The 27,538-nt window shown below is 39.6% G+C and overlaps 1 protein-coding gene across 1 annotated transcript; it reads left to right on the top strand.

Annotated features, from left to right (window-relative positions):
• Positions 1-40: 40 nt before the first annotated feature.
• On the top strand, positions 41-27,538 carry slc15a4 (solute carrier family 15 member 4). The gene is made up of 9 exons (XM_022193151.2): positions 41-227; positions 442-1,074; positions 3,446-3,738; positions 4,460-4,601; positions 4,845-4,925; positions 7,662-7,842; positions 10,944-11,102; positions 15,430-15,588; positions 25,552-27,538. The coding sequence occupies exons 2-9, from the start codon at positions 496-498 to the stop codon at positions 25,701-25,703; spliced, it is 1,746 nt and encodes a 581-aa protein (XP_022048843.2). The 5' UTR covers positions 41-227; positions 442-495; the 3' UTR covers positions 25,704-27,538.

Here is a 27,538-nt window from a genome sequence, read left to right as displayed (position 1 = left end):
TGCGTGTCATTTATAGATCGCCTCCACAGCAACGCAACTGTGGCAGCTCCCAGACTGAGCGGTGTGTCACGCGATAGTACTGTGACACTGTTTTTTCTGTTGACTTCCAGTTCTCTTTTGTTAAAGTGACGATTTAAGACGAGACATGCCAAACATTTGAGCGGTTAGTGTTATGTAGGTTAATGGAGACAGCCGAAGACCTCTGGAACGTGTTTTAATAACTAACGGTAATGTAAAACTAAACTCTTACCAAGCTGTCGTTGTGCTAAAGCTAGCTTGCTTAATGTTTGTACTCAGCTTGTATTACACATGATGAGGAATGGGGCTCTGCATAGTCAGCACAGATGCTGTCAGTTCTGCACAGAAAGCTGTTCTTTCTGTTAAAACACTGTTGACAACGTTTGGTTTACCTGTTTAACCTAATTTCTATTTCATTTTCAGGTTTGAACTCTTATCTAATCAGGAAGACACCCACTTCCATTAAGTTCCTTGAGAATGGCAAACAGTAGGGATACCAATGAGAGCACTCCTCTTCTGGACTCGGGCTCATTGAGCAGACCTTCCCCTCCATCAGTCTTCCAAGGAAGAAGACTTGCATGTGCAGGCATCCTGCTGGCTGAATCACTAGAAAGGATTGCGTTCTATGGCATCACATCCAATCTGGTTCTTTTTCTCAACAGCAGTCCTTTTTATTGGGAGGGCACTCAGGCAACTCAGGCCCTTCTGATGTTCATGGGAGTTACTTACCTGATTTCGCCATTTGGAGGATGGTTGGCAGACGCATACTTTGGAAAATTCTGGACTATCGCCTCAAGTTTGATCCTATATTTTATTGGCATGCTATTTTTTCCTTTCATTTCAAATGAACACACCAGTATAGAACTATGTGGAGAAGAGGCGGCATTTCCTGTGCAACCTGCTGAGTGCCTGAGCACAAACAGTACCCCTCCTAGAAATGTAACCTGCCCCATTCGTGCCCCATATTGTGGCCCTGTAATCTACAGTGGGCTTTTTTTAATTGCATTAGGTGTGGGTACTGTGAAGTCCAACATCACTCCGTTTGGTGCAGATCAGGTAGCGTATACACAATATTATTTTCAGACCTCAAAATCTTCATTGAATAAAAAGACATTGAGTTCATTGTTAGCTGTAAGGTCTTGAACTGAAAGATTTTCTGGCATGTGGCATATTTGCCTGTATAAGATTGGGTATGCAGTGTGACATCATGGGGGTCATGGTGATGGGATTTCTGTTGAACCATCACAGTTCACTGGGACATGCATGCTCTTAATCATCACGGTTACTTGAATAGAGATTTTGAAACAATGTAATGTAGAATCACATGAATATGCAAGCAAACACCATAGGACGATGCTTACAATTATACTTTAGTGGTAACAAGATGTGAGACACACATTTATCAGATTGGGGACAAAATATTGTCAGATTGTTTGGCAGACCCTCTACAAGAAGCTGTCAGATGTGGGAAAGTTCATCAATGGGGTCATTGTTTCTCATAATAGTCCAGCCATGAGTGGATCAAACTTTTCAAAGGGGACTGGCGTGGCGAATATGATTAGTGCTTGATCCCACTACACTAATTGCATAATTCTGTCACGTATGTCAGTGCCTCTTGATTTTGTTCTAACATGCAACATGCACTGGAACAAAACAAAATAGAAACACAAAAATATATGGAATGCCTCGGCTAGGTTTTTGCTAGTGACACTTAGAGTTAAGAAAATAATACATTTAAAAAACACTAATGTAACTTGTCAAAAACACAATGTGATTTTTTTTCCCCCACTGAATATGAAATCTGAAATATACTACATAACGGCCGAATTTTCCCCTTAGTGGTCCTCTAACTGAAAGTTCTGCATATGTTGGGGCTGTGAACACAAGTGAAACTTAACATTTCCTGTTACATGTGACCTGATTTCTGTCCGAGAAATGATGGCACTCTTCCAGCGTAAAGTCTGCCATAATGTTTTTTGTGGATGTGCAAGTTGAGCATCATAATCATAAAGTTTCAGTTTTACTGTGGCCCCAGACCGGAGTAGATGTACCTGTGTAGTTAGCTGATAGATGTTAAAGATGGGACATGAACGTAAAGCAAGATTCAAAAGGGAAGAAACTGTATTGCAGCTGCAGCCTTTTTGTTGTTTTTTGAGTCACTTCGGATATAGTGTCTGCCACCTATAATCAATATAATATGCACTGATCGTATTCTATATTTGTATGAGGGTTAATACAATACTAGATAAAATATCGCATGCTTGTCTCATTCTGACATGACTATCGGCCAGAGGGGAGTCTGATCGACCTTGTGTCAAAACTAAATGTAGAAACAACTAAAGCAGCTGCGCATTGTTAGTATCATTTTCCAACATGTTATAATGACGTCGGCGGTAACAAGACAATGAAGTGATTAATTTTGTAGCTGACACTGCGCAACCGCAGAGAGGAACCTCAGAAAGATTTATGCAGAGTGTTTTGACATTATCTCCCCGGTGGTTAATTGTAGCTGTACCGGTGCATCTTTTGTGCTCATATATAAAAGACATGCCCACTTCATCATGCATTGATAAAATCTTTTCCTCACATAATACCTGCATGTGAAATGGATCAGTGCCATTATGAGAATAATATTGTTTGCTTGCATAGATACTTAACTGAATTCATTGCGGTTTTGCTAAGCTAATGTTGTAAGCTATCATTGCAGGTTCTGTTTAAATACTTAAAGATAAGTGAAAACAAAAAACCTCCTCTCTGTGTCCTGCACCTTTTACATAATTGTGAAGCTTGTGCCAACTTAATTTTGCTATAAATATTCAGTGCAATGATAGAGCTACATAGAAATCAATATTCGTAACATTGCTATCCCACTTGATACAGTAATTATAGATATTTCACTCATTTAATTAAGTGTGATGCTACATCTCTTTCAGTTTCAGCTTGGGATCCTTGTTCCTCTTTGTAGGTTTTGTGTCATGTGATGTTGATTGTTTTCTCTTTTTTTCCCCAAGCCAATTGATATACTGTGCTTTGTAGCCCTGATGACCAATGCAACCACAATTTAATTCTGTATATTTTTGTTTTGTGGCTTTGAAAACTTACATATCACACCACGCTTCCTTTATTGCTGACAAATGTTCCTTCAAAGGGTTTCTGGGGCCCATGCCAGCTGGAGCTGATGATACAATTTCTAAATTACCCCGCACATCAAATTTTCGTATTGGCACACATCAGGCCGATACTGGCAGACAATATTGACAAACGTGCACTTCAGCTGGGTTCTAATACAGACTGATCGAACAAACCAAAGTTCAGAGAGCAAGTTGTTTTCTATGACACTATTTTAAAAAGAAATCACATTTACGCATGAACAGCCACCTTTTTGACATAACTGGTTGCTGTCATCCTGTGCTCTGTGTGATCACAGGTCAAAGATAGAGGACCAGAGGCCACGCGCCGGTTCTTCAACTGGTTCTACTGGTGCATCAACTTGGGAGCCATCCTGTCTCTGGGAGGTATGGCGTACATCCAGCAGAACTACAGCTTTGAGGTTGGCTACATCATTCCCACTGTGTGCCTCGGGGTCTCCTTCTTGGTTTTTCTCCTGGGACGGACTGTTTTCATCATGAAGCCTGCTGACGGCAGCGCCTTCACAGACATGTTCAAGATCCTCACTTTTGCCTGTTGTTCCCAGAAACCAAAGGAGCCTAACCTACTCCGGTGAGAGCAGCGTGTCACCTCTGTGTGTCGCAAAAAGATAATATAAAATCGCATTGTCAGGCAGTAAAAGTGGTAAAAATTTCCTCAATGACAAACAGCAGGCTCACATTAGCTGCAGTCTAGTAAAGCGTTCGTCAGTCTCAATGGGAAGGCTCCTTCTTGCAGTGTAGTGAGTATTTTTGTCCGTGGTAGAGTTAAGTGGGATGGTGACTGATCCAGTTGAAAAACACAGCTAGGTGTTGTTGGTAGACCTTTATCTTAAAGCCCACTTTGATCCCCTTGTATCATTCTTTTTTTTTTTTTTTTTTTTTTTTTTCCCCCCCCACTGGTCCGGGCATTCATCTTCATTCCCTGCGGTGGAAAGTTACTCTGAAGTGCTGATACTTGACTTTGAACCAAAGTAGCACAATCGGCTCAAAAACTTGACATTGAATATTTTAAGTTGGACAATCCTGCAGCCTTTCAAGAATTCCTTATTAAGGCATTTTCTCCAGAGATGAGGATTATAGGCTTTAGAATAAAGTTTCTTTCCTATCTCTAGAAGTGCTGTTATTTAAGGGTAAGATGTTCACAAAAAAAGCTGATTAAGTCTCCCACTTCAAGAGTTAAGACTCATTCCATTTTATATTTATTTATTTTTTCATTTTAATGTTATTTACTGCACTGTAGTTTTAAAGAATTTCAAGCTTTTTTCCTTTTTTTTTTTTTTGTTTCCATGAAGCAACAAGCCAACACTACTAGACACCGCCAAAGTGACCTATGGAGGAAAATTTCAAGAGGAAAAAGTCGAGGAAGTGAAATCACTGGTGAAAGTGCTTCCGGTTTTCTTTGCCCTGATTCCATACTGGACCGTGTACTTCCAGGTAAATCCAAGCTGTGTTAAGTAAAATTAAAATTTGATTTATGTTTAACTAGAAGTAAAATAAGAAGGAATTTAATAGGCAAATACAAGCTTTCTGCATGCAGATATGCACACGTGTTATTATGAAGGAAGATTATTTTCCATTTCAAAATTGGAGAAGAATAGCTTTGCACTAGACGCCCGCGTGATCATAAAGTGGAGAATTACTTCGTGCTGAGACTCTAATCTCCTTACTGTGTTGCAGATGCAGACAACGTACATCCTGCAGAGCTTCCATCTGAAGATCCCTGGTACTGCCTCAAACCTCACTGATGACATCTCTAAGGTGACCTGCAGTGAAAATGCTCAGCTCAAATGCCTGTTCATGTTCACTTAAAACATAGCATCAGTGTGGTATGACATGGTGATTTTGGACTGTAACTGTACTACAGAATTGCACTGAATTACACAAACACGTGTTTGTCAGTAGTTTGGAACTAGATTTTTTTTACTGCTGAAACTAAAAGAGTCAGTAGGTCAGTGACACACAATGCTAGGCAACAGCTGGAGGCAGCAGCAAAGGCTGGTAATGCCTTGGGGATTAAGTCAGAACTTCACAGACTAATACCTCACAGATTAGCAACCTGCCTGTGATTGTATCTCTCCACAGCAGCGCCGCCACCCGACTCTTGATGAGGAGTGTTGCTTGAGTGCCTGTGTCTCACTCTCACAGATTGTATGTTGAGCTCTGGAGGTCTTTGATTACTGAAAGTCTCTCAGCTACTCCTCAAGAATCAAAGGTTGAAAAGCGATGAAAATGAATAGACCAGAAAGTCCAGTGTGCATGCTGTATCGTTCCTTTTTTATTTTCAAATGGGCATGCTTGAGGTGAAAGTGAAGTTTAACATGGAAATGTGAAGTGAAACACTTGCCTATAAACCACACAGCGTAACTTTGTGGTGTATAGATGCCATGTCGTATTACTGTGAAAAAAAAATCCTACATTTCACAGTAACATTCACTGAGATGTGACACTGTGAAACTGTCTCCCATACTTTTGTTTGCTCTTATTCCATCATTTGTAACGGTGTTTAGAGTTATATTTGCAGCTTATTTATTTTTTCCACATACTATTTATCTAGTATCAAAAATGGAACTAAGCCTTTTCTGCTCCCAGCCTTGACACATCTCAACATCAAAAGGGAAGTGAGATTAGATGCCTCTGTGATTTGCTCCCTCACCTCACCTGACACATTTCAATGGCTAACCTGAACAAATGCTGTCTCTTCAAGGAAACAGAACCCATACTAATAAGAATGACTGGGAACGGGGGCTCGGAATGAACGCATTGCAATTATTTATAAGGATGTTATATCCATGAAAAGAAATTTTTAACTATTTGCATTAGTCTAGCTTTGAATTACATTTTGTAAGGAACATGTACTGCAATAACCTAATTGAAAACGATTTTTCAAATGAAACCACCTTTTAATGGTAGCCTGAGCTACACACAGATCAGCAGTTCCCAACCTTTATGCCTTGTGACACTTTCAAATCTAAGTCAACTCATATCCCTTTTGTCAGTGATGACACATTACTGTAAACTGAGAACATTTAATGCAGAATACGATACATGAAGATAGTTTTAGATGTCTAAAAAAGTAAAACGATGCAGAATTTCACAATATCAAACAAGTATGCAAAATATAAAGACAGAAAAGGTGATGGCATACACAAAATAGATTTTATTTAGCAAATATACACTGTTCAATAGTTTGGGGTCACCTAAGCAATTTCATGTTTTCCATGAAAAGTCACTTTTATTCATGTGCTACCATAACTGTACAAAGGTTTTCTAATCATCAGTGAGCCTTTCAACACCATTAGCTAACACAATGTAGCATTAGAACACAGGAGTGATGGTTGCTGGAAATGTTCCTCTGTACCCCTATGGAGATATTTCATTAAAAGTTTCCAGCTGCAATAGTCATTTACCACGTTAACAATGTCTAGACTGTATTTCTGATTGATTAAATGTTATCTTCATTGGAAAAGAACTGCCTTTCTTTCAAAAATAATGACATTTCTAAGTGATCCCAAACTTTTGAATGGTAATGTATATATTTACACATTTTTATTTCTTATTTCCTTAATCACTTTTAGGTCTTGTGATATGAAGGGTAAATGCATACTGTATATATTGTACGTGCAGTATGTATGTGGTTCATTTCGAGAAGTGAAAAGCGAGATATAGGCCTTCTGGGGTGCCCCTGTCTTTCATGCCAGGCTTTGCTTAGCAAAGAAGTCTCACTTAGCACTTCCTATCATTTTGAATATGATAATGTGCAAACAAGAGAGGAAAACACTCTCTAAGGAGCTGCGTATAGATTGCCAGCAGTTGCTCCAAGAAATGAAAATTGAATTTGAGAATAAATGATGCTATCAGAAGTGTTAAACCAGAGACACATCAGGAGCTCAGATGGCACTTGGAATTTGAATTGCAAAAAAACGACTGTGGCAGTTTGCAGTGTTTCATTGCTTACTCAATGAGATATCGCTTGAACTTATAGATACTTTGTATGCTTACAATGGATTCTCTCTGATTGATATGTCATCCACACTATTTGCACAGTGCAATTATTCCTTTCAGAGATTACACTTTATGGTAATAGATTCAGATTTTAGCTGAAAAACTTATTTTGAATGAACTGTTTGTCTCTTATGCCAATTTTAATAGATAAGCACGGACAAAAACAAGAATGCTATCAATACTCCTGCAGCAGCTGCTACTCTGAATAATAATCCTAGTATTTATTCACTAATATACATTTATTTGACTGTGTGCCTTCTTTTCTGTGTGTTGAGTTATTCTTTTTCATTACATTATGTTTGGTTTTGACCACCTGGGGGTGCCAAAGCAGTGTCAAGACTGAAGTATGCACACTTCCAAACACAAGCACACTCATATGAGCACAAACACTTGGTGAACTGTGTTGGAATGCACTGACATCCTCTGTAGTTTTCATGCTTTGTTGCTTTATGTACATTTTTTTCCCTCATCTTTCTCCTCTGGATCCCCCAGATGAAATTCCGCTTTCCAGCTGCCTGGCTCACCATGTTTGATGCAGTGCTCATCCTCATGCTGATTCCCCTTAAGGACAAAGTGGTGGACCCCATCCTGAAACGCCGCGGCCTGCTGCCCTCCTCTCTGAAGAGGATTGCAGTGGGGATGTTCTTTGTCATGTGGTCAGCTGTGGCAGCGGGTGAGTGCAATAGCAGACATGTTCCCTCTACCTTGCTACTTCAGTAGGGCAGACAAACACCAAGGAAACCACAAAATTAGCACTTACTGTCTGTGGCAGATACCACATGCAGTCAGTACTTCCAAAGCAACAAGCAATGCAGCTGTGGTGCCTCTTCACCATAATTTATTCATTTTAATTCTCAGCGCTGTTTTGAGGAGTTCTGAAAAGTGGGACTAATACATCAGTGCTGTACCAATGTGGAATGAATATAGCTATTGAGACAACTTTTGATCTAATCTGAGTATGATTTATAGGTATTCGACTAATCCTTTTTCAACAGCTATTTGACTTTACTTTGTTGCTTTTTGTTGGATTTAGCAGATGGTCTGTCACAGAAACAGTTTTTGTCCCTGAATCAAAACATAATTTTCCACCTGGCAAAGGGAACAGCGCCCAGGCTTTGTCCTCTTTTTCTTTACCCTGGAGATCACATGGGGAGCTGTGGCATTTAACCTTTTTGTGTGCAGTTGCACCCACATGCCTCAGTCACATTCACTTCCAGTGTGTCGATTATTTTGGAAATAAAGGCTCAGCTAGGCCAGTCGGTGGGTTTTGCTGCACTGAACGATTCAAGCTAAAATGTTTTGAAAGAGACACAAGCCTGGAGGCAGGAAGAAAGCAAATCGGTAGCGCTCCTGAGAATCAATGTACATTATATTTTCCTCAACCGCTGCTTTTCCTCATTTCGCAGGTGCGCATTACATCTGCAACATAGAATATGAACATACTCGGTCATTAGTGACCTTTAGATATTGGCTGCTGTGCTTTTGCTGATTGCCAATTGACTGTTAAACGTGCACTTAATCAAATTTGACAGCAGTTGTTAGGGATAATTGTGAGGGAATATTTTTTTCATATACAAAAAATAATGATATATTAAGGACTAACAAACCCAAGGATTAACATTCAACAACTCAAATTCAAGTTAGCATTTCACTAATGGCTGATTTATTCAGCTTTTTATGCAGCCAGTGGTGAGTATGATTTATAGGTTGAAACTATGCTCTACAGATTGAAGTGAACAGTACCCATTTAAATATCTGTGTGCTGTCTATGTATGCTTTTATGGGTAAGAGAGAAAGAAAAGAGTTCTGGACTAAAATCTCATCCTTGTGCCTTACTTTATCTGGATGTAGTGAAGAAGATACGGCAAAGTTTACAGATGGCCAGTCTTCAGATGTTCTACTATGAGAGTTATTAAAGCCTGCCTTACCCCATCAAAAGCATCCCTTTCAATCAGCGTGATATGGTTAAAGGACTATTAGCCAAATGTAATAGGTCTACTTTTCGGTTTAAAGTAATATTTCCTTTTCAGAGGACATGAGCTTTCCTACATGGAAAGGTGCTGTAACATGTTCATTTCGATGTTCAAAAGCTATTCAGGTACTTACTTTTCCATTTGGCTTCTTGAAAGAAAGTGCTGTCCTTGCATTTGAATTCAGGCAAAATAAATTTAGAATATTGTGGAAAGCAATTTTGAGTTTTGAGAGTGGAGAGAAAGGGTTTATGATGGTGCAGTAGTGTGAGCATTGGTCACAGAACAGTAGGTGAATACACAAGTAGCGTGCAACACCGATCTGACCTGGATTTTAGGAGTCAAATCAGATGACAAAATCCAATCTGTATTGTATCGTGCTTTGCAACATGATTGAAATATTGTATCCGCAGCATATTAAATAATTACTCATTCAAAAATAGTTTGCTGAGCCTCTAGGCTGTTTATCCCCGGCACTGCCTTGCTTCACATTCATTCAGTTCCACCCAGTGACTCCTGGGAGCTGCCTTACACTGTTATTACATTTGGAACTGCGTCCTCAGTTGGCTTTTTTGTGTCCTCAATGCTTATCTGTATTTGGTCCACGAAGCAGAAATCACGTTGTTTAGAGACTGACAGATGGATAGTTGTGAATATCCAAATGTGGCATCTTTTGCTCAGAGAATAGTCAGTTCAACACATTACATTGTCAGCCTGCCACACTGTGTTCACAACATTGGACACAGCACTGCTGCTCAGCGTTAGAATCACTTTCATCACCTTGTGCATGAAATGTGCAGGAATTTGTCATGATTGGTGCAGCAATATTTCACAGGTTTCATCGTACGCACTGACACACACGGCATGAGGACAGCTGGACCTCCCGTGACGTGCAAAGGGACAGCTGAAGACGTGCTGTCAAGCAGACAGTGAACTGTCTCTGATCAGTTGTGGACAGTGTTCCGAGACTTCAGCCACACACTGACGCCTGCTCTGACAAACTGTGCTGACTGTGGAGAGATTTTTTTGAACCGTGTTTTATCATGTTCTCTCAAGTTTTTGCACTAATCTCATCTGGTTAAAGCTTAGTGGCTTTTAGGTGTCCAACAGCATCTCTGCTTTTTTTATTTTTTTAAAGCTGGGAAAGAAGTGCCAAGGATCACACAGGGTTGTCTGTTGTGTGTTGTGTAGTTAGGGGGAAAATAGCAGGGGTGTGTGTTTATAGTGCGAGACTTGCTCTGGGCAGCCTTGTGGCCACGCTGCCCGAGATGGACGGCTGGTATTATAGGATATCCGGATTACAAGGCTACAACTCTACTCAAATATAGCATTAAGCGTAGTTATGATAGGAAGCTGTCTCTGGGAGTTATCTGGAAATAGCCGCTGGTTACACGATAATAGCTATCGAATAAAGCTTTAAGGAGGCGGCAGCAGTTGATGACAACTCCTTGGTTCTTATTATTGAACCGTCTGCACTGTCCCATTACTAACTGCCAGAATACAGAAGCGTGTAGATGTGATCTTAATGAAATGGTAGTGTAGCCTTAAAGCTAACTAAATCCTTTATGGACTGTCACTGAATCTTCTGACTCTAGCAGTGTTTGTTGGTGTCATGGACTTCACCCTTCCCTAAATATACAAGCGTTTGGATTCACCCAATTCCCTGTTTAAATTTTATATCAGTATGTGTGTTGCAGAATCATAACTATAAATATATGTGTAGTTATTTTTAGGATGTTATTTCTTTCTCTAAATCCCAGCTAACTGCATTTTTGTGCACTGTTCTCTGTGTCTATCCTGTCAGGTATTTTGGAGACCAAACGCCTGGAGATTGTCAAAACAAATGGTACCATTGACCAGGTGCTTGGCCACGTTATCTACTACGCAGCAGATCTACCCATATGGTGGCAAGTCCCTCAGTATGTGCTGATAGGAATCAGCGAAATCTTTGCCAGCATTGCAGGTACAGTTGTTTGACATCTGTGAAATTTTCTGCTAAGTGTTGAAATTTCTCATTTAACACTGTGGTCAGGTAAACATGAGTCCGACTAACAGTAAAATGTAGTGTCCTTCAGCGATGAGCCTCGTGCTTTGAGTTGGTGTGATCCCATTCACACTGAACCACTCTAAGGCCTAAAACCTGTAGTGCTTATTCTCATAAGGAGAATGCAATGAAAACTAATGTGTAAATCCTTTTTGAACACTTTGTTTGATTCATTGCCCGGCTGCTCCAGCTTAATGTCTTTGTGGGTTGTAGTCCAGAGTAAATAGCCCAAGACATCAATTGGTAATTGATTATCCTGATTTTCTCACCCTGCTGCAAGACATTGTTTGGTAGTGGGACATTTTATAAATAAGGTGTGGATAAAGTAACCTTTGTACAGTTGAAATGATTAAAGCTTTACTTTCACTTCAGGCAGTTACCAGCCTGACATTACGCTTGCTGTCCACACGCATACAACAGATAGGAAGATGGATAAATACACAGATATGCACATGACACTGTCCTGTGATCCCTGAGGGCATAGTCACAGTCGAAACACAATTAACATCATGACATAAACTTTCCACCTCAGCGTTCACCCAGCTGCTGTGTTGACATTTACCACAATGAACTTAAAAATGTACCGGCATACGGAAGTAATCACAGCGTATGCCTCGCTCCTTCCAGCACACACAAGAGACCGCACACTCACGAGAGATAACACCATCAAATCGTTCTGACACACACTATATTGGAAGTTCAACTTGTAATTATCCAATTTGCAAGCATCCCCAGCTGACACACTGTTAATAAGGACATATTACACTATACACAGAAAAGGATGGTATGTTTAATTATCAGTCCAGCAGTTTGAGGGAGCTGACAGTTACATTTGCATGTAGACTAAAGGGGCAGAGAATGAGCTTAAACATGCTTATAAGAACCCTGTGTATCAACTCCTGGTTTTATAGGCATTATACTGCACACTCTAAGGACTGCAGGAACAAAGGAACAGCCCTTGATTTACTGTAACGCCAACAGTGTATTTCAATTGAAATTGGAACTGTCTCACTGGAGATTTTAAAGCCAAGAAAATCCACACTGGGCTTCAACTGCAATGACGGCGAAAGTGTGAAATTCTGGGTGATATGGAGAAAATCTTCTCCAACAGTAAATGTTTTCAGTCCTGCCAGCAGCATGGCTCTAGGAATGGCAGCGTTACTCTGTTGGTCAGTCTGCTGATCCATCACTTTGGTCCAGACTGAAATATCTACAAAGTCTAGCATGGATTGACATTGACTGACATGTTGCCTCCAGGATGGATCAAAGCAACTTTGATGAGTTCTACAGTTTTTAATCCAGCTCCAGTTGTCTCCGCTGTCTAATGCTGACCCATAAATGGTAGCACACTTACTGCCATGGTGAATCTTCGTCATGACCCTTCCCCTTTTCATTATTTTGTTAACTGAAATAACATCATGAATGCTGACTTTCTCCATGAATAGCTGTAATGTTCTGTTAACAGAGGACAACAGTAGGAGCCTTTCTTCAAAAACATTACAATTCAAAGTTTTTTTTGTTTCCTTTCGAATCACAGCACTTGTTCTAACTTTTCACTGGAAGCTTGTAAACATGCCCTCAGGTCTGATTTGAATGCAAGTTGTGTTTCTGTTGCTGCTCAGATGATTCATACCAGTAAATAGCATTCTAAGACACATGCTCATCAATATGGGGCTACCCATTATCTTTCACTGGAACTTCGGCAGTGTTTTCTTTCCCCGGGGAAATAGATTTCATGTTCTTTTCTCGGAAATTATTAAAAGAAAAGCATTGCCTCTAAGCAGGTCAGAATAGTTCATGCTGGAACTGACAGCTGCAAACTTCTTTTTGATACTTCTGGGTATCAGTTGAAAACTGCTCAGTAAGCTGGCTTTCATTTCTTGTCAGCCCTGGACTAAAGAGGAAATGCCATTTCATTAACAGCTATGAGAAGTAAGAGCATATTGCTCCAGTAATACGATAATATGACAAAGTGAAGGATTGCTCTAATGCTGTATCAATTTGTGTCCGCACAGTTTGAGACATCAACAGCAACAATATTCTTCCTATTAAAAGAGGGGAGCTTCTGTATGTGAGAAATTTATTAAATGTAAAATTCTGTAGAACATTACAATGTGGCAGCTGTGGGCCATTTTTTTAATCTTACAATATACTCAGACCCTGCAGAACAGAAATCTGCCTTGTATGCTGTGTATCTCTCTGTTTGAAGTCTATCTGTTGGTCTGTATTTTGCTTATTTATTTATTGTCCTTCACAGTAATGGCCTAAGGTGTCAATTATCTTAGTGATTCAAGTTTGCTAAGGCCTCTGGCAATGATTGAGTCATTCTCCTATTACTATGGGTCATGTTGTTGTGGGCTCTTCCATATAGTGCCTGCTTTATTTCTTGATATAGAGTGAAATGAACCATTAATATTTAAGACTTTTTTTTCTCACCACTGTGAGAGGATTATCTTGCCAGTCCAGTCACTCTGATGTTGTGTGGGAACGAACATTCATCATCTTTAAGTTTAAATCCACGTGGATACTGAAATGTGTTTAATAAGCTTGAGTATTATATAGCCCTTAAACAGAAATCCATATGACTCCTATAAAACACTGAAATTTAGACAAATCTAGCAGGGTCCCTATGAAAGTCAAATCCGGACTTAACAAAGCTATAGGGATCCTAAAAATACACTTACTCTCCTCTCTCCCTCCATACCATCCCACAGGGCTTACTTCAAGGAAAAATGGCTGACAGAATTGTGACATATGTCTGGTAAAGAGGAATATTTCCCCTTAGTCGTCTTGTGTTTGAATAAATCTGTTTAAAACCTCCGGTGCCATAAGACTTCCTCGCTGCAATCCCCAGTCTTGTAGGACGATGGGTAATTCTTTCCACATACACGAGCGTTTGTCTGCTTTCAGGCAGTGAAAATGAGAAAGGAACTTTTAGAAAATGATTCCCTACAGTGTTTTTAATCATGTGTTGCACTTTGAAAGTTAAAGACTAATTTTACTTTTTAAGACAGAAAAATCAGTCCTTAGCAAATAAGAAAAGATGCATATATTCATTTTATATATGTGTGTGTGTGGGTGTGTGTATGTACATATAGATATTCCTACTCTGTCTCTTCTAGTCTTTTACTTAACTTGTTGTCTCGAAAGGTCAAGCTGTCTGTTTTGCATATAGTACAAACCATGGGCATCCCTTTTATTGTGTCTTAAATTGTTGGCACAGGCAGACAACAGCAGGATTCAGCATAATGTTACAATGCTGTTCCCCCTGCAGTGCAGAACCATGTCTTAGAACCCTCGCTAACCTTTGCAATCCCATGTGATATGCAGATATGTTGACCAGTGTTTGCTAGTGTCAGAAGGTTATCTTTGGATGTAAACAAATGTGTTTTTGTGAACTTCTCATATGGTCATTCATGTTTTTCCCACAGGGTAAGCTCATGTTTGCCTTTCTCTTATCATCCTCCCTTTCTTCTGTAGCCTTTTTTTTTTTAAACAACTAGTGCAGGTATGTGTATGGATGCTGTTCGTCACATTAATTTGTACAATGTCCCCCTTCAAAGAAGCCGTTAAAAGGCAAATGTCTTTAACCGCAGCTCCCTAATCTCTCCTGACAGATGTAGCTATAGGGCCTCATCTGAAAAATCATATGTTTGAGGTGCCATGAAATTATCGTCAGCTTGCAGCAAGGTTGTTCTTTAGGCAAATGAGACACAGATTTAATGTTTTATTTTTTTTCCAGACTCATTTTTCTTTCTTTTACATTTCTTGCCCATTTTTGTGCTCATTGAGTGATGTGTTTTCCAGAAATAACTGTTTTTTAAGACTGGTACCAAGCATAGTAGGTACCCGACAATGGCACCACAAACCATCGCCACCATGGAGAATTTGCTGCCAAGCAGATGCTGAGGAACAGTTTTCTCTCCAGCACAGTATATTTAAAAAGGAAGAGTCACTGTCAACAAAACCTTCTATGTTACATCGATGGATAAAGATCGAATTACATTTGAGTACGCATGTTGCCGTCATGCATCTCAGTCAGAGTCTTGAACTCCACAGCATGTGTTTCTTCAAAACGAATGTCTAAGTAGCATTATATTACAGGCTGCATTACACTTTCACTGGCTGTCTAACTTTCTCTATTGTTTGCTACAGGTCGCATTGTATAACCTATTCTCACTATTTATAACTTGCATATTCAACAATAGCTACACAAATATATGCCTGTGTATACTTTTTGTTGCAGGTCTGGAGTTTGCCTATTCTGCAGCCCCCAAATCCATGCAGAGTGCCATCATGGGTCTCTTCTTTTTCTTCTCTGGCATTGGCTCCTTCGTGGGCTCTGGTTTGTTGGCTATTGTCTCCCTGAAGGAGATTGGCTGGATGTCGTCCCACAGAGACTTTGGTAAGAGACAGAGTAGCTTATATGCTCATCATATAGGTTGCCAATGGTACACAATGCCACCAAGAAATACTGAACATAACAAATTGAAGCTAAATGATATTTTTATGCTTGCAAAAGTTCTAATTAGAAATGAGTTGTATATGGTGATGAGGCCACAGAGACTTATCACCTGACTGTGTTGTTTTTGCAGATGTGATGACCTAGCTTCTTTTATCCCATCATTTCGTTTTTTTTTGTTTTTACTTTCACTGTGTTGGTTCACTCGTACCACTCTTTGAATACTTTTTCCCTCAGCACGCATCTGTGAAATGTTAAAAGCTTTTAAAACCCACTGTAAGCTACCTCAGCAACTAGTTAGTGAACGCAGTGAAACATTTAGTAGATAAAGGACCACATATTTTCCTGGCATTTCATCTTATGACAACAAACACAACTATAGATGATTGATAATGTTGCTATGTGATTTTCATATGCAGATGCAGGCAACTGTTTCCTAGCAGGTTTGATGTATTAAGCAAAAATGTGATGACACATCAGTGTTGTGTTGCTGCCAGAAACATTCTGTACTACTTCCATAACAATGATAACAAGAAAAGGACTCGGAGAGCGCAGTACTCTGGCTGCTCAATCGTCGTATGATTTTCGATGGATAAGCCCGAACTCGATTTTTAGTAGGATCACAATCATCTGAACGTCAGCAGGCAGCTGACGTAGCCATCGGTTGTTGTCATAGTTGCAGTGACGCTGTGCCGCTATCTAGCAGTGATACAGAAATTTTTAACAAATCCATGGATCCAGACTACAAGCCCCATCACTGCCAAAATCTAAGCACTTGGTCCTTGTGTCATTTCTGATCTTCCCTGAAAATTTCATCCAAATCTTTTTTTGAGTAATGTTGCTACCAGACAGACAGACAGACAGACAAACCAACGCTGATCGTAGCATTTCTCCGCTGCGTTACTTGGCGGAGCAATGACATTATCTTCAGTAAGAATATACATTCCTACAGTTATGCATTTGTTTATCAAGCATTTTACAATATTTGTGCTGATATTGCACAGAAACAGTTGCCCTAACTGATGTGAGATTCCAGCGTCGTGTGTATTTTATTGATCCATACCCATTTGAAATGCATGCACACTCATGGGGTTGCACATTAGTGATTTTGCCCTTGCTTAAACTTACAGAATGCTGCTGTTTCTTTTTTCTTCAAAACATTCTCATCATATAATCATTATCAAAATAGCACAGAGGTGATTGATCTTTACTCGTACAGTTTTCTTAGGCCTGTCCACACTCCACATAAATTAGCTTGCCAAGCCTGCTGTTAGATGCCCAGTGCAAGAAGACGGCACTATTGACTTTCCACATTGACTGCATGTATGAACTTGCAAGAGAATTGTTGGTATCGATTCAGAAAGCAGAAATTTATTTTCCAGCGACAATCCTTAAGAATGTTCAAAGCTTGTGCTGATTTAAAATCCACTTAAGGAGTTTGTAAATTAAACACATAAAGGGGGGCAACACCCGGTGCAGTTCTCTTGTTTTAAAAGTGTTTCACATTATAAATAGGCATGTCAGGCTAACGACAAAAGGTTTGTGTAAATCTGTCCAAGTGGCAGAATGAATAGCGGGGTGGTGGCAGCAGATGGATGGGCTCCCCAGTGAGTGGAGGCTCCCACCCCAGATGCACTTTTCCCTGAGCATGCGGTAAATAAGCCAACACTGTAAATTGTTTATCCGCAAACACCTAACAGCTCATTAATACAGTGTGCCGACAGGTAGGGAGGTACTTTTGATGATGTTAGCACTGGAAGATGCTTGGCATGCTTCATAAATCCATCCTTTGCTCAGTCTTGCGTCACTTGAGGGGAAGTTAAACTAAAGCCGGATTGCCTGTAAGACGCCTTTTGCTTTCCAAAACAAGTCGTTTAAAAGGTGAACCGCAAAAATAGAACAAAACATCCTCCTGGCCACTGATAAAAGACACATGGCACAAAGCTTAGGCATTAAGTGCAGTCAGGAATCATGCAGTTTGTTTTTGTGGCTGTTTTTCACAGTTTGTTGGATGTTAGCTTCTTCCACATCTCATGGCTCTCTAGGTGGAAAGGATTCAGCTTATTTCCATGGCTGTGGGCAAAATAGTGTGCGGTAAACAGCATCTTGGGTGAGCTGTGCTGAGTTGTACCGAGCTGTGCGGGCCTGAAGACAGACAGCAACATTAATCACAGGCTGGGGGTCTGATTACATAGCCCTGCTCCTCTTAAGTAAAGCTGTCCCTGGAGCGTTACATGGAGACGGCACTGCTAGTTTGGCATCACACTGGTGGATGCTCAGCTCTCCTGTCGAACAGTGGCTCCATCATCACCGTTCTCTGCACAAACGAATGTTATTCAGAGGAGGTAAAGTGTCACACAAAGTCCAAGAAGTGGTATTTCCAGAAAACACAGTCAAGTTGAAGACACGAAGTTTGGTGAAGGTCATGGGTATGCGCCCAATAATCCTGTAAAACATTTCTGAACAAATTCTACTGGTCAGAATATTTTATGTTCTTCATGTGCTGAAGTCTTGACTATGTGACTCTTGTAAGCTGCACGGACTCCAGTTATGTAAGCAAAATAATTGCTAACACTAATTTGTCCCTCTCTGTATTAGAAAGCAACTCAGAAGGTCAGTAAAGTTAGTAGAAGAACTGTACTATAGTTCTTGCTATTGTGTGCTTTGTTACAAGCAATTTCTGTTGTAGAATTTCAGCACAATTGGTATGAATAGTGTGGTGTCTATTCTTTAAAGGTCTGTTTTATTATTCAGCATTATTCAAGCTAACTTTAACCCTGAGCCGTAAGTCATACCTATTCTCAGAAGGAAACTGTTCAGTTTCAAGCAGCACTTAAGATTCCTTGGAAGATGTGAATTTAGATAATTCATTCTGTGTCATCAAAACTGTTTTCAGTAAATACAAGCAAGCTTACATTTTTGTGAAAACAAGCATAATCTCAGGTACAGTCTGCATGTTATGCTCATCATACATGCAGCAAACTGAGAACAAAAACTGGTCACTTCTTTAAAGAGCTCTTACTGCAGCTTGCAGCTCCTGTTCTTGGAAGGGAATGACCTTATTTCCAAACTGAAAGCTCATGGAAACATTCTGCTGAGAAGTGGTGAAAATGTTTATGGAGTGTTTCAGACACATCTCTTCTCAAACTTTAAACATAGTGAGCTCAAGTTGTTGAAATTATTGATCCTTCAAATCCCACTGCAACGTTGTTGCCACTATGGTTACATATGGTTGAGTAGTCATCCATCACATGCTTTTATTGGGATTTTTTACTGGCCTGGTTTAACCTATGCTGCATCCCTCTGTCTAAGACTTTTATACACAGTCTGCGGCCAAAAACGGCACGCTGCAGTTTTAAATTTCATAAACCAATTTAATCAAAGAACAACCTTTACGCTCCTCAACAAAATTATCCTGTACAGAGGAGGTTTTGTGTCTCTAGAAAAGGCTTTTGCGTGTCTTTGCTCCCTTTTGTGTGAGTGTCATTCACTCAAAGTAAATGGTTTTTGTGAGCCGCGATGATCACAATGACAGGAAATGGCCTTTTCTTTGACCAGTGTTTAAGCCCTGACTGATGTTAATATCAGTTTCCTGGGACGCATTCTGATATTCACAGAGAAATGATATTCTCACATCCTGTTGAGTCGAAATGTCAGCGTTTAATAAAAACCTTTAATGTCAGATCCTGCAAATTTAACATGAACACTCACTCTGTCTGAAAGGCCTGTTTGAAAATGTCATTTCCGTCTGTATATGGGACACGTAAAATAGTTAACATGTTGTGACAATTTACAAAACTCCAGCATCAGTCACAAAGTTTTTCAAACTCGAGGAGAGCTGCAGAAATTATATATTTATAGCTCAAACAAACATGCATTGATTCTCTCTCTGATTTCATTCTAAGGCAGAGGATGGCATTGAAATCACTGAAGCATCAAAATGTTGGGTCATTGCACCGAAGGGCTGGATCAATTGATCCATTTTTCAAACATGAAATTGATATTGACCCGTTTCATCTGGACTCACACGGTCTGTACAAACCCACTTGCAGGTAAATTGTCCCACAAATTTATGTCACTCAGATGTTAGATGGCTGACCCCGTCTGTTGGGGAATTCAGTGTAATCACAACCTTGTAATTTACTAACTCAGAGCTGTCAAGCAACCTCTGAGCACACGTGGAAACCTCAGAGACACCCTTGCTCCGCTGCACTTTCTTCCATTCGTTAAACACTCTCCCCCTTGCTTGCTATGATTTGCCTTTAAAATAAATGTCAAATATTTATGGGATTCATTAAGTTTTTTTTTACAGTATTCCTTGTTTGGTCTTTTGCTGCTGTAATTAGCCCTCCATATTTTTTAAGCGTTTGGCAGCCAAGTGGGCCCTGGGGGGCGGAGACTGAAAGAAGGAGGTTGTGCCTAATTTAATGTAGATTGGAATTGGAGCAAGAACCCTTACAAAACTGAAACCTTGCACAATTTTCAGGACTGTTCCAAAAATTGGATGTTGCTTTATCCCGGCCCCCTTTTCATTCCTTGGGTGCTGGTTAAGAGAGAAGTTTTGAAAACTAGAACAAAGGTTGCAATCCAGTCATCTGTCAGAATAATCTTAAGGCTCCGGCAACATTTTTTTCCTTCAAAGGATGAAAATGTCCTAAAATCAGGATTTGTTACAGGCCTCGTGCTGACATTTAGCTTCTGCCCAAGAGCAAATTCAGAGACTGTTGAAGATGTTGCTGTAAATCCTGCATTTATTTTTATATTGTCCATATTTCACTTATGCTGAGCGCTCTGGATTTTGCTGGCAAGTGTACATATGTTTTCCCTCTACATAATTTGTATGCTGTATTACTCGCTTTTTGTAAGTGATACTGCTTTGTTAATTAAGACTGCAGCAGCAAACGGTTGGTTTACTATCTGTTAAAGCAAATTATCGATTGAAAACACAAGTGCCCTCACTGCGAATGCACTTCCCTTTCCACCCGTGCTCCGCTGTCAGGCATATTGTTTCGTGCCTCATGAAATTATTCAAACGCTGCTTCGGTTTTGATCCGTTTCTCACAATTTAAACCTTTGACCAGATTAAGATGACAACAAATAAGTTGAAACTGCGGCAAGGGTCAAAGTGTTGTCAGGTTTTCCACTTGCCAGTCATTCCGTTAATGCTTTGGCAGAACTTCAGAGCCATCAGCCAGCTCTCTGTTCTTCGATCAAAGGTTCAAGCTGAAGAGATTGCCCAACGCACAGAGCATTGATGAAGAATCACTCCTGAGTGATGAATCCTATCATTGCAGGGTTGCTTTTTTTTTGCCCGTACTTTCTAATTATCCACAAGAACATGCATGCAGCAGAGGGAGTAGGAAAATAATCATCTATATGCACAATACGTGTGGTGATAGTACTGAGTCTGTTCTGATCTACTGATTTTTAAGTCACCATGAGAAGCACCATGATCACCTGGTTGAAATGAACAGGTCCTGCTCTTTGTTTGGTAGCAGAGGATGCCCTGTCAAATCTTGTACAAGAAATGAAGCTGAGAATACTTTATGCCTCATCAGCCTCTAATGTGGTGATTTGGATGTTAAATTGGGCTTTAGTGTAAAACATTAGCATGCTTTAACCATGCTGATAATTTACAGTCTAGTTTAATAGGGCTTATAGGTTATGTTTTGGCATATGGGCATATTTATGTTATATTAGCATAGAATCATCTGACTTCCAATGTCCCCAGTCCCCTCCACTTTGGTCAAACTGAAACAAGGAGAGCGCAGTACTCCGCCAAGTCTGCTCAGTCGTCGTATCATTTCCGACGGCTGAAATCTTGGAAAATATTCAAGTCTGAATATATTATATATAATAAAATATTCGGATGCCAGCGTCACGACCAAATATTCAGGTATTTTGGATATTTGGGTCCAGCCTTTGGTACAGACATTCATGGTCTTCAGACGATAAATCCTAATAATCCTCATTTTAAAAACTTCCTAAGAAGTTTCAATAAGTTTTCTGAGAACTATTTTATTTTAATGTTAATTATGTGGAGAAGGCAGATGAAGTCAATTTGTTCTTTTTCACTGAATTAATCCAATAGTTACACCAGTCACATGCAAAAATATGTCTGCGGGAAGTCCATGGAGAATTTCATTTTCAGTTGTAGATAAACAGTAATTGAATGTTTATTTAGGTTTTAAAATTAATTTATTTTAATGTCCTATTTCTCCTGTAATTAGTACAAAATTGCAGACTTTTTTGCAAGAAACCGTGTTGGAAATTTTAGGAAATTACAAACTTCATGTTATGAAGGCTGTAGACTCTAAGAGCCCTACTTATTGGCAGCGCAGCCGTTGCTCTAACTGGTAATTTCCTTGAGTGGAAATGCCTGCACTTGTTTTTTGTTGCAAGAATACAGTGCACAAGTAGGAGGAAAGGTGCAAACAGGTGGGAGGTTCACTCAAATGATTCAGCTCATAGCAAGTTGTTGACCTCGTTTTTTTTTTTAGAACAAAAGGTCTCAATATTTCACTGAGAAAGACCTCTCAAACCATGTTCATTTCTGGCTCAATCTAGTAGTTTCATCAAAACACAAAGTCACAGAAGCAAATGTGTAGCAATAAAGAATGATGCTCACAAAACAGCAATTTAAAAGCTCTGAAATGCATCAAAATCAGCATAAAAACTTGTATTATCATTATAGCAGGAACGATGGAAAATCCAATCTGCACTGATCTATCAATCAGAATGAATGACTCTTGTGATATTGGGTTGTCTACAGCTGCTTTATACCGGAAGGTTTGTCCCTCAGTTCAGCAAATCCTGCAGACATCTGAAGGGAGTAGGACAGATATGCTGATAAATCTGCCAGCTCAAGTTTGACAAGTCCTGCAACAAAGTGCAATGTCATTATGCGATGTCTGCTGTGTTTACTATGATTAAACTGCTTCGAGATTTACACCAGAGTACTACAAAATATCCCCACGCATCTCTATAACGCTTCAAGGGGGTCCTGTGTGTTCTGTTATACGTTATTGTTGCATATCAATCTAAGAAAGGGAAGATTCACCGAAGCAATGTCTTCAGTTTCTTTCTGCAAGGCTTTGTTCTTAACATAACTGTTAAAGATCTGGTTTTATGAGTGTAAATAGTGATGACCTTCACCACACTGTGCACTGGAAAAAATGTGCATCTCAAAACAAGAAAAAAAAACTTATTTCACAGAATTTTTATTCTGAAATAAGTGAACAATCTGCCAACAAAACAAATGAAAATGGCTTGGTAATATTCCTTGAAATAAGATATGATATTTAGAATACTGAGATCTTAAAATTAGCTGGGAAAACTTATTTTAAGTGATATTTTACCGGGATTGTTAAGCTTTGGTGTCTTAACCCTCCTATTGTCCTCATTCCAAAAATATTGTTGCATGTCTGAAAAAAAATTCAAAAATTCAGCTAAAAATCCCAATTTATAAAATGTGCAAAATCTTCAGAAAGAAATTTCTGTAAATTTCCCTTAAAAGTTTTATTTTGGAAAAAATCTCCCAAATTTGGCAAGAAATAAAATTAAAAAATAAAAATTGTAAATATTTTGAAAATTTCAAAAAAATGAATAAAAATCTTCCAAAAAATACAAAAAATATTTAAAGTGATTCCATATTTAGCGGTAAAACGTCTAATATTTTCTTTAAAAAACGTTCAGAAAAAATCAAACCAAAATCCAGTGAAATTTGCTGGATTTGTTTTATTTTTTTCTGAATGCTATTAGAGAAACATTTTTTTGTAGCATTTCTGTTTTGCCATCAAAAATGTTAAATGTCCCAAAATATTTTTGAAAATGTGAAAGTTTTCACTGTGAAAATATTTTTCCCACATTTTCCAACTTCTAAACGAGTCAGTTTGGCCTGCAGAACGACACCAGGATTAAATCAAGATAATTTCAAAATTGCTTGCGATATTTAAGATGCATTGTCTTAAAGCAAGCCCCTCCATCTTGCTGAAATGTCATTTGTTAAGTGAATTTATCTTAAATCAAGTGGGATGATAGCCCTAGCCGCGCTAGACCCAGGTCTTAAGACGCAAGGGTCTAGGAAGTCTCGACAGGGAGGGAGGCGGGCTAAAAGGTTGCCTTTCAAATCACTCTGCAGCAATTGGGTAGGTATACAACCAATGAGCGCAACGAATAGGCTGACGTAGTTCCTAGAGCTTCCAACCTCGAGGCTTACCGAGGGTAACTAGACCCACCCTGGCAGAGAATTAAAATTAGTTGCCATGGGTTGTCTAGCGCGGCTAGGCTAGTGGGATGAGACATTTTGACTAAAAATAAGACAAATAGACTTGGTACGATTTTGAGTTTTTTGCAGTGTGTATTTTCCTTCCAATAAAAAGAAGGGGTACAAACACTGCATACCTACTTCCCACTAACATGTTCCAAATGAGTCGATAAACAGTAACACAAGTAAGAAAGTGAAATAAATGGAAGCATCTTGGACTTTAAGCACCATCTTGACCCAAGGGGTGTTAACTTTAAACTGACAGGTGTAATTAGACTGCAGTCGAGTACACACAACTTGAATTGCCCCATATCTAATTAAAATCAAGCCTGCTTCTCTTTCTGTGGCTCTTTATTCAGTGTGACAGCTTCTCATGGAGAAGCTAATAGGAGCTTTCAGAGGAAGACAGCGGATTGCTCTGGGGTTTCACATTTGCTCATTTGCAGATAATGTAGGATGTAAGCTATAGGTAACTCTGGCTGCTTTTAAGTCTGTGCCTTACGTGCAGATGGTTACATAAACCAAAGACACATTCTTAAATATATCCTTTGCAGAAAGGAGCGCGTTCACCCTGAATGCCTCCTCGTCCAGCAAACTAGTACAGAGCTTCATCTCATGCTGCTGGCTACAAAGTCAATTGGTCTGCCTCACATGGTCAAGAGGACAAAGCTTCTTTAATGCTAATCCAATTGTCGCCATAACTTGAACAGCGAAGACAATTGTTTTGTCGTCAGCTTTGCCCTTCATGTAAACCCCTAGCAAGACGAAAACAGGATTTGTTTTGAGCTTTCCTCTTGAGCTTTGTTGCTGAATGAGGACAAGCACTTCAGTCGACAGTGCAGCAAATGTTAAGACGGTTCGATTTTAAAGGCTGCTGGCAGAATTCTCCAAAACCCAGTAGGAAAAGATGGGTAGGGAACGTCAGCAAATGGCATTACCCCTTTTTTGCTTAATACTGGAAACTTACTGTATAGTCTATAGTTGTGTCAGCCTCAGCTCAGTGTGTTCGTCTTCCCCTCCCTCCTGAGAACAAGTCATCTTTCAGTCCCGCAAATCACACTGGAAGCTTAAGTTTATTTTTTCCTCCTTTTTATCACATCCCAAATCCCATGAGGAAACAAACCGTTCTTTAATACCAATGAAAGACTCGCTGGCTCGAATCACAAGGCTCGCGTTGCTCTGTTGTTTCTCGTTCTTCAGTCCCACATCGTCAAGACTGCCTTCCTGCATCGATGTTGAAGTGCGGGGTCAATCGTCTTCACTTTCAGAAGCTTTCGCAGTAGTGAAATGAGAAGTAACAAGCCCTCCCACCCCCCGCTGAATTCTAATTTGACAGAATCATGTATTCCTGCCATGCTCGCTTCAGGTCTGCCTTTTATGTCGAGCAAAATACACAGCAACCTGCCACAGTTGCAAGCTTCTGGCCATGTACCTTTGCCTTTGGTATTCTTTTAACACGGAGTAGTACTTTGTGATAAAAGAACCCTCCCGCTGTCCCCCTCTGAATATGCTGTGGCGCTTTTGTTCCCCAAATTTCCATACTTGTCATTTTGCCGTGTAGCTCGCAGTTTTTTAAGTGGTATTTGGAGTGTCGGTTAAAGTGTTACATCAAAGTCCCGTCCTTGTTTTCTCTCTCCTAGGTAACATCAACGACTGCTCTCTGCACTACTACTTCTTCCTGCTGGCGGGGATCCAGGGCATCACCTTGCTCGTCTTCCTTATTGTGTCCGTCAAGTACGACAGGCAGAGGGGCAGGGCGGGAAGTCAGCGGCAGAGACACACCTCCTCTTGACCCCAGCAGATGTCCCAGAAACCCCCGGAACACCTCCACCATCACCATACCGGCCTTCTCCTGTCATATCGCTCAGCGCCCCAAAGATCCCGTCGAATAGGTACTCGCCCATCCTCCTCCAGCAGTTTGGATTACCTCTTTCACGTCCGTACACTTATTTATGTTTGTTTTAGCTATTAAGTGGGGATTCTTTACCCAGTCTGACAGCAATATGGTTTTGCATCGCTGGGTGCCTACACAGGTACCCACTGACAGCACAGAGATAAATCCAGGAGCTGTGTTTGAATCGTTTCTACTGTACTCCCTCACTCCTGTGTGTTTACTCCTGTTGCCTTTCTTTGATCATTTGCACTTAACTTGAAGAGTGATGCCATAAAATGTGACATCTTTATATTTTCTAATCACGAAGAATGCTCGGTTGTTTTGATGTAGCTCGATTTTTAATTTCTGTTTTCTAACAAAGAGTTATTTTTGGACTTGCTGTTGTTGCTAATCATTTTACTGATCCCGACAGGATATGTTTGTATTTACAACTACATTCATTTCTAGTCTATCCATAACCTGAGATCGAGGTACTTGTGTATTTAACGTACTTGAATGTCAGCATTCTTACATTTACCCCTGTAGGGCTGCTGGAGAGCTTCAAACACTCATGCAGTAACGTAGCGGTGATGACACTGAATGGGGATTTGGTTTAATGCACAGAGCTGTTAAATGTTGTTGCAGATTCTCACAAAATGATGCCGTTAGAGTTTGATGTGATTTAATGAATTGATTATTTAGTTCTAATATTCACATTTCCCACTCTCAGCATTAGATGTGACTATTAAAATCTAACATCGAGAGAAGAAAATCTCCCACATTTGATCCAACAACATGTGATTACACCATAAAGCCGCATAAATCCGCCCTATAAATCCTCTCACAGCACCATACATGAAGAATGACAACTCCTCATGTTAAAAAATAATAATAACTCCATGACTCCCGTGAAGCTTCATAGCAGTTTTTACTTTCTGGTCAAGCTGTAAAATCACGTCTGCATGACAAACTAATGAGAGACTAACCATAAGCTTAACGCACAACCTTGTGTGTGCCTCTGAAAATGAATTGCGGCATTAATGTTTGATCGTGACGAAAATATAGTTTTAATATAAAAAAATTAAAATGAAGCATTCACATAACATCTTCTCTGTATTTAGAATTCCATTGCAAAAAAAATAAAAATCTCTACGCACACAGTATTTGTGCTGAGAAACTTTTTGCAGTGTTATCATGGCTTTGCAGCTTTGCCAGAAAATCTTTAAAAACAAGCTTCTGTTTTGTTGTATTTATATGACTGTGATGCATTTGTTTTAGCTTTAAGAATAAGTGTGAGTGAGTGTGTGTGTGTGTGTTTCTTCAATCCTCAGATTAAATAGAGAACAAGGTACTGGATTTTATTAAAACGAGAAAAGTCTCAGGGCTCTAGGAATAGTATTAAGTGACAAAACTCCAGGAATTTTACAACTGCCTTTGGGAGCTCAGAACAGTGTATCGCCTGTTGTAAATAAAGTTATATTTGTAACAGCACATAAAAATACAGATTCTATCTTACTGATGGCATAAAATGCCTGTTAGAGTGATTTTAGTTTGTGTTTGTTTGATTGGAGAATGATAAATATGTGTTCCTTGTTTTATTGCATATTTTATGTATACTTGCTTTGTCATCTCAGCCAGTTTTAAAAGATTTATTACATTTATATTGGAATTATGTTCTGTTTTCAAAATGGTACATGACTGGAATATTGTTTTGTGGATATATTTGTGCCTATTAAAATATATTACATTGAGAA

The sequence above is a fragment of the Acanthochromis polyacanthus genome, chromosome 7 (assembly GCF_021347895.1).
Source record: "Acanthochromis polyacanthus isolate Apoly-LR-REF ecotype Palm Island chromosome 7, KAUST_Apoly_ChrSc, whole genome shotgun sequence".
NCBI classification, from domain to species: domain Eukaryota; kingdom Metazoa; phylum Chordata; class Actinopteri; family Pomacentridae; genus Acanthochromis; species Acanthochromis polyacanthus.
This window is presented reverse-complemented; position numbering and strand designations above follow the sequence as displayed.

Bases quoted from the DNA above. Each gene is read 5' to 3' on its own strand.
- slc15a4 (XM_022193151.2), top strand. From the start codon at position 496: ATGGCAAACAGTAGGGATACCAATGAGAGCACTCCTCTTCTGGACTCG. The intron at 4,926-7,661 runs GTGACCTGCAGT...TGGATCCCCCAG, and splicing joins TCACTGATGACATCTCTAAG to ATGAAATTCCGCTTTCCAGC. The intron at 15,589-25,551 runs GTAAGAGACAGA...TCTCTCTCCTAG, and splicing joins GTCGTCCCACAGAGACTTTG to GTAACATCAACGACTGCTCT.